Here is a 12,609-nt window from a genome sequence, read left to right on the forward strand (position 1 = left end):
TCCCCCTCCGTCAGAGCAACGGCAGACAATAGATTCGCGCCTTTTTACCTGGGTTACCTGTGCAGACAACATACCACGGCAAGCATGGAGCCCGCTCAGCTCACCGTCACCATATGTCATCTGGGTGCCGGCAGACGTGGTACTGCATTGCTACACAGCAGCAGCAGCTAACTGCCTTTTGGCGGTAGACGGTGCAGCATGACTGGTAGCCGTGGGGCTGGCAGCCGTAGGGCTGCATTGCACCAGCCTTTTGCCTTTTGGCAGTAGATGGTATATTACGACTGGTATCCATCGTCGTCATATTGCGGTTCGATCAGAGGCACCTGGGCAGACATGCTCAGTCCTATTGAACTGTCTTGACGATGATGGCTATCAGTCGTAGTATGCTATTTTCTGCCAACCGCCCAGTATTTTCTGCTAAGCACCCAGAAGAGGCCGAGGGCGATCTGGGTGCTGGCAGACGTGGGGCTGGCAGACGTGGGGCTGCATTGCTACACAGCAGCAGCCCCTTGCCTTTTGGTAGAAGATGGTATATTATGATTGGTATCCATTGTCCTCGTACTGCAGTGGCTGTCAATCATGGGCACCTGGGCAGACATGCTCTGTCCTATCGAACTGTCTTGACAATGATGGCTATCAGTCGTAGTATGCTATTTTCTGCCAAGCGCCCAGTATTTTCTGCCAAGCACCCAGAAAATGCCGAGGGGTATCAGTCATGCTGCACCGTCGTCTGCCAGCTTAAGATGTAAAAAATAGATTTGTTCTGTATTCATTTGCTTCCCCCTCCCTCCGTGAAATCAACGGCCTGCTAAACCCAGGCTTTTGAGTTCAATCTTTAGCGGGGGCCATTCTGTGTGACAGTTGTTTGTGTTTCTCCCTGATGCACAGCCACCTTTGTTGATTTTAATTCCCTGTACCTGTACGCCATGTCGTCACTCGCCCCTCCCTCCCTCCTTCCCCTGGTCTGTCAGATACTAGTTTCGCGCCTTTTTTCAGACCAGATGCCATAGCTAGCACTGGGATCATGGAGCCCGCTCAGATCACCGTGGCAATTATGAGCACTATGAACACCACACGCATTGTCCTGGAGTATATGCAGAGCCAGGACATGCCAAAACAAAACCAGGACCAGCCGAGGAGGCGATTGCAGCGCGGCGACGAGAGTGATGAGAAAATTGACATGGACATAGACCTCTCACAAGGCACAGGCCCCAGCAATGTGGAAATCATGGTGTTCCTGGGGCAGGTTCATGCCGTGGAACGCCGATTCTGGGCCCGGGAAACAAGCACAGACTGGTGGGACCGCATCGTGCTGCAGGTGTGGGACGATTCCCAGTGGCTGCAAAACTTTCGCATGCGTAAGGGCACTTTCATGGAACTTTGTGACTTGCTTTCCCCTGCCCTGAAGCGCCAGAATACCAGGATGAGAGCAGCCCTCACAGTTGAGAAGCGAGTGGCGATAGCCCTGTGGAAGCTTGCAACGCCAGACAGCTACCGGTCAGTCGGGAATCAATTTGGAGTGGGCAAATCTACTGTGGGGGCTGCTGTGATCCAAGTTGCCAGGGCAATGAGAGACCTGGTGATATCGAGGGTAGTGACTCTGGGAAACGTGCAGGACATAGTGGATGGCTTTGCTGCAATGGGATTCCCAAACTGTGGTGGGGCCATAGACGGAACCCATATCCCTATCTTGTCACCGGAGCACCAAGCCACCGAGTACATAAACCGCAAGGGGTACTTTTCAATGCTGCTGCAAGCCCTGGTGGATCACAAGGGACGTTTCACCAACATCAACGTGGGATGGCCAGGAAAGGTACATGATGCTCGCGTCTTCAGGCACTCTGCTCTGTTTCGAAATCTGGGGGAAGGGACTTTCTTCCCGGACCAGAAAGTAACCGTTGAGGATGTTGAAATGCCTATCGTGATCCTTGGGGACCCAGCCTACCCCTTAATGCCATGGCTCATGAAGCCGTACACAGGCAGCCTGGACAGTAGTCAGGACCTGTTCAACTACAGGCTGAGCAAGTGCCGAATGGTGGTGGAATGTGCATTTGGATGTTTAAAAGCGCGCTGGCGCAGCTTACTGACTCGCTCAGACCTCAGCGAAAAGAATATCCCCATTGTTATTGCTGCTTGCTGTGCGCTCCACAATATCTGTGAGAGTAAGGGGGAGACATTTATGGCGGGGTGGGAGGTTGAGGCAAATCGCCTGGCCGCTGATTACGCGCAGCCAGACACCAGGGCGGTTAGAGGAGCACAGCAGGGTGCGGTGCGCATCAGAGAAGCTTTGAAAACGAGTTTTGTGACTGGCCAGGCTATGGTGTGAAACTTCTGTTTGTTTCTCCTTGATGAACCCTCCACCCCCCCACACCCGGTTCACTCTACTTCCCTGTAAAACAACCACCCCACCCTCCCTTCCCCCCTTCGAGCACCGCTTGCAGAGGCAATAAAGTCATTGTTACTTCATTCATGCATTCTTTATTAATTCATCACACAACTAGGGGGATAATTGCCAAGGTAGCCCGGGATGGGTGGGGGAGGAGGGAAGGAAAAGGACACACTGCAGTTTAAAACTTTAACTCTTATTGAAGGCCAGCCTTCTGATGCTCGGACAATCATCTGGAGTGGAGTGACTGGGTGGCCAGAGGCCCCCCCACCGTGTTCTTGGGCGTCTGGGTGAGGAGGCTATGGAACTTGGGGAGGAGGGCTGTTGGTTACACAGGGGCTGTAGCGGCGGTCTCTGCTCCTGCTGCCTTTCCTGCAGCTCAACCATACGCTGGAGCATATCAGTTTGATGCTCCAGCAGCCGGAGCATCGACTCTTGCCTTCTGTCTGCAAGCTGACGCCACCTATCATCTTCAGCCCGCAACTTGCTCTGTTCATCCCGCGATTCAGCCCGCCACTTCTCCTCTCGTTCATATTGTGCTTTTCTGTAGTCTGACATTGACTGCCTCCACGCATTCTGCTGTGCTCTCTGTGTGGGAGGACATCTGGAGCTCTGTGAACATATCGTCCCGTGTCCTCCGTTTTCTCTTTCTAATCTTCACTAGCCTCTGTGAAGGAGAAAGATTTGCAGCTGGTGGAGGAGAAGGGAGAGGTGGTTAAAAAAGACACATTTTAGAGAACAATGGGTACACTCTTTCACGTTAAATTTTGCTGTTCACATTACACAGCACATGTGCTTTCGTTACAAGGTCGCATTTTTCCTCTTATATTGAGGGCCTGCCGGTTTGGTGTGCGAAATCACTCACGCAGTGCCAGGCAACAGATTTTGGCTTGCAGGCAGCCATGGTAAGCCACAGTCTTTTGGCTTTTTTAACCTTCTTAACATGTGGGAATAGTTTCAAACAGCAGCGCCCTCATTTCCCATATCAAGCACCCATTGGGTTGGCCATTTAAAATGGGTTTGCAATGTAAAAGGAGGGGCTGCGGTTTCCGGGTTAACATGCAGCACAAACCCAACTAACTCCCCCCCCACACCCAATTCTCTGGGATGATCACTTCACCCCTCCCCCCCACCGCGTGGCTAACAGCAGGGAATATTTCTGTTCAGCAGAGCAGGAAGGGGCACCTCTGAATGTCCCCTTAATAAAATCGCCCCATTTCAACCAGGTGACCGTGAATGATATCACTCTCCTGAGGATAACAAAGAGCGATAAGGAATGGATGTTGTCTGCATGCCAGCAAACACCGGGACCATACGCTGCCATGCTTTGTTATGCAATGATTCCAGACTACGTGCTACTGGCCTGGCGTGGTAAAGTGTCCTACCATGGCGGACGGGATAAGGCAGCCCTCCCCAGAAACCTTTTGCAAAGGCTTTGGGAGTACATGAAGGAGAGTTTTCTGGAGATGTCCCTGGAGGATTTCCGCTCCATCCCCATACACGTTAACAGACTTTTCCAGTAGCTGTACTGGCTGCGATTGCCAGGGCAAATTAATCATTAATCATTAAACACGCTTGCTTTTAAACCATGTGTAATATTTACAAAGATACACTCACCAGAGGTCCCCTGTGTGCCCTCAGGGTCTGGGAGCACGCCTTGGGTGAGTTCGGGGGTTACTGGTTCCAGGTCCAGGGTGATAAACATATCCTGGCTGTTGGGGAAACCGGTTTCTCCGCTTCCTTGCTGCTGTGAGCTATCTACATTATCTCCATCCTCATCTTCCTCGTACCCCGAACCCGCTTCCCTGTGTGTTTCTCCAGTGAGGGAGTCATAGCACATGGTTGGGGTAGTGGTGGCTGCACCCCCTAGAATGGCATGCAGCTCCGCGTAGAAGCGGCATGTTTGCGGCTCAGCCCCGGACCTTCCGTTTGCTTCTCTGGCTTTGTGGTAGGCTTGCCGTAGCTCCTTAATTTTCACGCGGCACTGCTGTGCGTCCCTGTTATGGCCTCTGTCCTTCATGGCTTTGGAGACCTTTTCTAATATTTTGCCATTTCGTTTACTGCTTCGGAGTTCAGCTAGCACTGATTCATCTCCCCATATGGCGAGCAGATCCCGTACCTCCCGTTCTGTCCATGCTGGAGCTCTTTTGCGATCCTGGGACTCCATCACGGTTACCTGTGCTGATGAGCTCTGCGTGGTCACCTGTGCTCTCCACGCTGAGCAAACAGGAAATGAAATTCAAACGTTCGCGGGGCTTTTCCTGTCTACCTGGTCAGTGCATCTGAGTTGAGAGTGCTGTCCAGAGCGGTCACAATGAAGCACTGTGGGATAGCTCCCGGAGGCCAATAACGTCGAATTCCGTCCACACTACCCCAATTCCGACCCCCTAAGGCCGATTTTATCGCTAATCCCCTCGTCGGAGGTGGAGTAAAGAAACCGGTTTAAAGGGCCCTTTAAGTCAAAAGAAAGGGCTTCCTCGTGTGAACGTGTCCAGGCTTAATTCGATTTAACGCGGCTAAAGTCGACCTAAACTCGTAGTGTAGACCAGGCCTCAGTTTGGGAAAGCAGCCCTGAACTCTTTCTGCAGCATAATTTGTCTCAGCCCTCCTTTGGAGAAGTTTGCTATGGCTAATTAATCTTCAAAGAGTGCGGAACAGCTATACAGCCAATACTCAAAGGAGAATAGGGTTGGAAGAGACCTCAGGAGGTCATTTAGTCCAACCCCCACACTTAGCAGTATGTCGTTCTTGAAGTACATGTATAGATCCACTCTCTCCATCCTCCTTTCTTATATTTTGGGAGAGCTTTGACATAGATTTGGATTAAGTGAACAGGAGTCGATGGTTTCGAGCTGCAGTTCCATGTTTGCTCTCATTCCAAACATTCAGTTCTGCAAAGGAACATGCACTCAAAATGGCCAGTACTTTCTTGAGCATTCCGTGAAGCAAATAGGCATGCAAGTTCCCAGAGTTTGGATCTATGCATATTGTATTAAACTACCCTTACTGGTAAGTACGTTTCATACAGTCTTGTTAACTTTAGTACAGTGTTTACAGAACTTACTACTATCCAGAGTCTAGTGTAGATTCTCCATTTGTACCCTTTTAACATCACTCAGCAAGTTTAAATTCCTCCCCCTTTTGCCTTTTGTCAGCTGGCGACCTATCCAAGGCTATGTGAGGAAACGGAAAGGATTGTTGCTGGCCACATTCGAGACAGGGAGGAGAAGACCAAGGAACAGGTGGGAATAAACATGAAATCTGATGGGTCGGGAATTGAGAGTGATGAAGGACTTGAACCATTTTTGAAAAGCTTTAGCCATGGTAAATTGCTTGTGTTGAAAGTGTAACAGACATTGATGTATTATATGTTGGAGAGGTGGGGAATGGAGAGAGGCTCTAGAGAAGGGAGGGAATGAGAACAGCGCTGTTCCAAAGGCTCGTAATTTAGTCTGCCAGTCACAAATGGGAGCAGAAAATGTAGATGACCTGCTGGTGGTGTAGAACTGGAGTAACAGCTCCCCTTCTAATCCCACTTGCAGACAGTGGATGGGACATGGCCAAGGAAAAGGTACAATCCCTTGCAACCATAATAGCCCTCTGGGGCTACTGGCAGCTGTCCTAATTTAAAACAGCCCTCTGGCTTCTCATGGAGCTTGAGGAGCCTCGGACCCTATGGAGCTTGAAAGCGCTGCATGGTATCCTGTTCCCTTCCTCTCAGTCAATATTATAGATGTTTACTCCAAGTCTTAATCACACAAGTTATTGATCTTGTGCCTCGGGGGAGCTTTTAATCAGCACAACCAAGTTTTCCAAACTTTGGAAGAAAAGGATACAGGTAACTTGGAATAACTGCTCCCATTTTTCTTTCCTTGTTCTTCTTCGAGTGATTGCTCATGTGTATTCCACAATAGGTGTGCATTCTTGCCACGTGCACCGGTGCCAGAAGTTTTTCTCCTAGCAGTACCCATGGGGGGGAGTGCCCCCGCGTCCCCTGGAGTGGCGCCTGCCTGGTGCGGTATAAGGGGAGCTGCACTCTCCCCCCACCCTCAGTTCCTTCTTGCCGCCAGTGAAGGTGAGTCGGAACTGCTCGGCTCCAGCTTTGCTGCAGCTTGTCCCCAGAACTGTTCGTCCATTCATTAGTACCTGTAGTCAGTTAGGTATTTCAGTTAATTTAGTTAGTTAGTGAGCCCGGGCCGGGGCATGCCCCGCACCCCGGGATTTAAGTCGTGCGGCTCTTTTAGGCGTTCTATGCCAAGGAGTGACCCGCATGCGGACTGTCTGCGCTGCTTGGGAGAAACCCATATCAGCGAAAGGTGCAAGATCTGCAAGTCGTTCAAGCCCCGGACCAAAAAAGAAAGGGACATTAGGCTCCGGGCCATCCTGATGGAGTCGGCGCTGGCCCCGACCCCGGCACACCGCTCCGAACCGGTACCCGGCACCTCAGCGTCTGTACGCGGAGACCCTCCGGTACCATCGACCAGTCGGCACCGCTCCCCATCCACGGGGCACACTAAGAGGACCGGAAAGACGCCCTCTCCACAAGGGCACTGAGGGAAGTCTGGGACAGAGGCTAGCCCCATGTCGGGCAGCCCTCGATCCCCACCGGGCCCTAGGCCTCCGACTGATGTTGAGCGGAGTAGCCCGGCCTCTTCGGAGCAGGCCTCTCCGGATGTCCGGATGCCATCTACGCCCAAAGCCCTCCAGGCGGCCAGCGATGTCATGTCCATGCTGGTGTCCGGAGCTCCGCCGATGTTGGCCTCCACGCTCCAGGGGCAAGCTGCCGCTGGGATCACTGCAGTCGCCACTGGCCTGGTACTGGTCTCGGTCGAGGGAACGTTCCCGACACCACTCATGGCCCAGCAACCGTTCAGGGCTCAGTCCATGTGGATCGCCCTCGATGCCGGCCAGATTGTCTGGATGGGTGCCGTCCGACCAGGACTCGGGGCACCGCTCGTCTTCGGAGCAAAAATCGACGGGACCGTGGTGGATGTTGCCAACTGGCCTCGTCTCGAAGGAGGTACCACAATCGGTCGCAGCATGACCGTCGACGCCGTTCCCGCTCGGACTCCCGCTCCAAGTCTCCGTTAAGGCACCGTAGCCCCGGGTGTCGATCACCGGCGTCTCGCTGTCATGGGTCTGCCCGTCGAGGCTGTTTGCGGAGCAGCTACTACCGTCGGTGCCATTCCTCCACCTTGAGATCGCGGTCCCGTGGCCGACGTAGATCCCAGCACCGCTGCTGCTACTGGTGCAGAGGCAGCAGTGGGTCGTATGCCAGCCCAGCCTCCACTCACAGCCACCCGTCTACAGGCCAGGCTAGCCAGCCCGAACAGCCGGCCCCGCCGGTGCGGTGCCTCAGCAAGTGCAGTGGCACTGAGCGTTGTGGCCAGTCCAGTGGTACCAGTGGGCACCGTGGTCTCCGGTGCAGCCACTGGTGGGGACTTGCTCGGTGGCCGGGGTGTCGGAAGCACCGTCAGCCTCCATCCCTAGACTGCCAAGAAAGGAGTCAGTGGGACCCATGTCCTCAGCACCGTGCCCGGAGTCCGACCAGGTGGTGGATCCTCCGGTGCTGGCCGACACCCAAAGCACCACACCGGCCTCCTCGCCCCGTCCGGAGGAGCTGATTGTGGCCCCGCCCCCCCTCCGTCCCGCAGGAGGACTATCGGGCCCACCAAGACCTCTTAAAAAGGGTGGCAGCGAGCCTCCACCTCCAAGCAGAGGAGATGGAGGAGCCCTCAGACTCCTTGTTCAATGTGCTGTCCCCCTCGGCACCGGGCAGAATGGCCTTGCCGCTCCATGAAGGGGTGGCAAGAATTTAAAGTGCCCTGTGGCAAACACCAGCCTCATTGGCTACCATCTCTAAGAAGGTGGAACGCAAGTACTTTGTACCCACTAAGGGGCATGAATGTTTGTATACCCACCTGGTGCCCAACTCCTTGGTGGTTGAGTCGGTCAACCACAGGGAACAGCAGGGGCAGCCAGCCCCGACCCCTAAGAACAAAGACTCTCGGAGGCTGGATATTTTCGGGAGAAAAGTTTATTCATCGTCAAGCTTCCAGCTAAGAGTAGGAAACCATCAGGCTCTCCTGGGTCGCTACGAGTTTAATCTCTAGGGATCCCTCCCCAAGTTCAAGGACTCACTCCTGGAGCACAATAAAAAGGAGTTTAAGGCGCTCATGGAGGAAGGGGCAGCGGCCGCAAGGGCATCCCTGCAAGCTGCTTCGGATGCAGCGGACACGGCCGCACGGTCCGTGACCTCAGCGCTGTCTGTGAGATGAGCATCATGGCTCCTGCTCTCTGGGCTATCCAGCAAAGCGCAGTCGTCAATGCAGGATCTCCCTTTCGACGGGAAGGCTCTGTTTGCTGAGGAAACAGACACAAGGCTGAATGGCATGAAAGACTCCCGCATGGCCCTCCAGACCTTGGGCCTCTATGTCCCTGCTCCGACAAAACCCAAGTTCAAGCCACAGCAGGCTTCTGCCCAGGCCGCCCTCCCGAAGTACGAGGCCGCCCATAAGAAGCAGTGGGACTATAGAAAACGCCCGCAAAAGCAGTCTCGGCCTGCCCCCCAGCCTGGGTCCTCTAAGGGCAAGCAGGCGGGTAAAAGGCGTTTTTTGATGGGACACTCGGGGGTACCCGGCCAGTTCTCAGCAGGGATCCACCCCCAATAAAGCTCCCTTTTTCCAATCGGTTGTGTGCTTTCCTCCCGGAATGGTCGTGGCTCACCTCAGACCGATGGGTCCTCAACACCATCTCCCGAGGTTACACCCTTCAGTTTGCCTCCTCCCCACCCAACCCGCCCCCCCATCCCTCTTGGGGGACCCATCACACGAGGCTATGCTCGAGCAGGAGGTCGGGTGGTTCATGGAACTAGGAGCGATAAAGGTGGTGCCCAAGGAGTTCTTGGGCAAGGGGTATTACTCCCGGTATTTCCTTATCCTGAAGGCCAAAGGGGGGCTCAGGCCCATCATGGACCTGCGAGGTCTGAACCAGTACATGGTGAAACTCAGGTTCCGCATGGTTTCCCTGGCCTCCATTATCCCCTCTCTGGATCCCGGGGACTGGTACGCTGCCCTTGATCTACAGGACGCGTACTTCCACATCCACATATTCGAAGGGCACAGGCGCTTCCTCCATTTCGTGGTGGGACAGAATCACTACCAATTCACGGTCCTCCTGTTTGCTCTGTCCACTGCCCCCAGGGTCTTTACAAAATGCATGTCAGTAGTAGCGGCCTACCTCAGGCGCCGGGGGGGTCCAGATATTCCCCTATCTGGACGACTGGCTGGTTAAGGGCACCTCCTGATCGCAGGTGAGGGATCATGTGGCACTCCTCCTGTCCACATGCACCGCCCTGGGCCTGATGGTAAATAATACCAAGTCCACGTTAGTCCCGGTCCAACGCATAGAGTTTATCGGGGCGCTCCTGGATGCAACGTTGGCCAGGGCCTCTCTCCCCCCAGTCAGGTTCGAGACCCTGATAGGGCTCATCAACTCAATCGCAATGTTCCCGGTGATGACAGCCAGGGCTTGCCTGCAGCTGCTAGATCACATGTCGGTGTGCAAGTATGTGGTCTGCCACGCCAGACTCAGGATGAAGCCCCTCCGGCTCTGGCTGGCCTTGAAGTTCTCCCAGTCACGGACAGAATGGGCAAGGTCCTCATCATGCCGAACTTGGTGATCACCTCCCTGCGGTGGTGGTTCACCCCAAGCAACATGCTCCAAGGGGTCCCGTTCAGGGGCAGGGCCCCGTCGTTGGAGCTGGTGTCCCATGCATCGGACCTGGGCTGGGGGACCCATGTGGGGAATTTTCAGACCGAAGGCCTGTGGTCTCTGCAAGACCTAACCCTTCATATAAACATCAAGGAACTCAGGGTGGTGCGACTGGCGTGTATGGCCTTCCGCTCGCACCTGAAGGGCAAGGTAGTCAGGGCTCTTACGGACAACACGGCCTCAATGTTCTATATCAACAGGCAAGGCGGGGCCCGATCCTCTGTCACGAAGCCCTCAGTCTGTGGGACTTCTGTATAGCTCACGACATCCACCTAAAAGCCTTTCACCTGCCGGGCGCCCGGAACGTGAGGGCGGATCGCTTGAGCAGAGACTTTTCCTCTCAGCACGAGTGGTCTCTATACCCGGAAGTGGCCCACCAGCTCTGCCGAAGGTGGGGAACTCCCCAGGTGGACCTATTTACGACCCGGCAGAACCAACGATGCCCCCGGTTCTGCTCCGGGGGGGGGCCATGGGAAGGGCGCTATCTCCGATGCCTTTATTCTGTCCTGGTCAGGCCAGCTTCTCTATGCCTTTCCCCCGTTCCCTCTGATCAGCAGGGTCCTGGAGAGAATAAAGCTGGACAAAGCCAGGGTCCTCCTCATTGCCCCGGCATGGCCCAGGCAGCACTGGTACGGGACCCTCTCAGGCCTGGTGGTGGCTCTGCTATGGCCGTTGCCGCTCCGCCCGGACCTGCTCTCTCAGGACCAGGGCTGCCTCCTCCATCCCAGCCTGGCAGCTCTTCACCTCACGGCATGGCTGCTCAGTGGCTAGGTGGCGAGGAAAGGACATGCTCAGAACAGGTTCAGTGCGTCCTCCTTGAAAGTAGACGGCCCTCCACTCGCCGCTCTTACATGGCTAAGTAGTCTCGGTTTTCTAGGTGGGCGGCGGACCAAGGTGTGTCCCCAACGGCCGCCCCGATTCAGCTTATCCTTGATTACCTCCTTCACCTGAGGGCCCAGGGCCTGGCACCCTCGTCAGTCAGGTTGCACCTGGTGGCCATATTGGTGCAAGGACACACTGTGTTCTCCCATGCTATGACAGGCCGGTTCCTTAAGGGTTTGGACCGGCTTTACCTATATTCTAAGCCCCTGGTCCCACAATGGGACCTGAATCTGGTGCTGGCTTGTCTTACATGGCCCCCGTTTGAACCGTTAGCCACGTGTTCCTGGTCTCACCTCTCGTGGAAGGTGGCCTTCCTGGTTGCTATCACGTCAGCCAGGCGGGTCTCGGAGCTCAGGGCCCTGACCTCCGAGCCGCCGTATATGGTCTTTCATAAGGACAAGGGCCAGCTCTGTCCCCACACCCCGCGTTCCTCCCGAAGGTGGTCTCCGCCTACCACATGGGTCAGGACATTTTTCTACCTGTCCTCTGCCCCAAGCCTCACGTGACTAGTGAGGAGCACCATCTCCACACGCTCAATGTGAGGCGGGCTCTTGCTTTCTACCTCGAGCAGAACAAGCCATTCAGAAAGTCCTCACAACTTTTCGCCGCCTCGGCTGAGCGCGCAAGAGGCCAGCCGATTTCTACTCAGCGGCTTTCCAACTGGATCACTTCGTGCATCTGCTCCTGTTATGAGTTGGCGTGTGTCCCCCCGCCGCCCATTGTGAGGGCGCACTCGAGTCGGGTGCAGGCCTCATCGGCTGCCTTCGTGGCCCTCGTCCCTATACAGGACATTTGTAGGGTTGCCAAGTGGTCTTCGGTTCACACGTTCACCTCGCACTATGCGATAGTCTCCCAAATCAGGGATGATGCCGGGTTCGGCAGGGTGGTACTCCATCCCGAGAACTTGGGAACTCCTACCCACCTCCAGAAGGTATAGCTTGGAATCACCTATTGTGGAATACACATGAGCAATCACTCGAAGAAGAAAAGACAGTTACCTTTTTGTAACTGGTATTCTTCGAGATGTGTTGCTCCTGTCTATTCCACATCCTGCCTTCCTTCCCCTCCTTGCCGGAGTTGTCTGGCAAGAAGGAACTGAGGGTGGGGGGAGCACGCAGCTCCCCTTATACCGCGCCAGGCAGGTGCCACTCCAGGGGTTGCGGGGGGCGCTCCCCCCCTACGGGTACTGCTAGGGGAAAAACTTCCGGCACCAGTGCACATGGCAAGCACGCACACCTATTGTGGAATAGACATGAGCAACACATCTCGAAGAACACCAGTTACGAAAAGGTAACTGTCTTTTTCCTTCCTCTCACGTGCCCAGAGATGAAGACAAAATATCAGCTTCCTATGTATGTGAATTCAGAGAGCTTCTAACTTCTTTTTGTTCAAATTGTATGCAAATCTGACAGTGTCCAGGCACAGACAGTGATACATATACCTATAATTTACTTATGCTGTTAACAATTACTGTATTAAAATCGGTCAGGCTAGTAGGGAGACATTCAGAAGGCCTGAGCCACTCAGCTCCCATTAAAACAACAAGGAGTCTGGTGGCACCTTAAAGA

The 12,609-nt window shown here is 54.5% G+C and overlaps 1 protein-coding gene across 1 annotated transcript in view; it reads left to right on the forward strand.

Annotated features, from left to right (window-relative positions):
- Window positions 1-12,609, forward strand: part of DNM3 (dynamin 3) — a 353,245-nt gene that overhangs the window by 132,817 nt on the left and 207,819 nt on the right. Inside the window, exon 11 of the mRNA XM_065408897.1 lies at window positions 5,542-5,628. Within this exon, the coding sequence (XP_065264969.1) occupies window positions 5,542-5,628 (87 nt within the window). The remainder of the gene's footprint in view (window positions 1-5,541; window positions 5,629-12,609) is intronic.

Source organism: Emys orbicularis, chromosome 8, assembly GCF_028017835.1.
Source record: "Emys orbicularis isolate rEmyOrb1 chromosome 8, rEmyOrb1.hap1, whole genome shotgun sequence".
Classification (NCBI taxonomy): Eukaryota; Metazoa; Chordata; order Testudines; family Emydidae; genus Emys; species Emys orbicularis.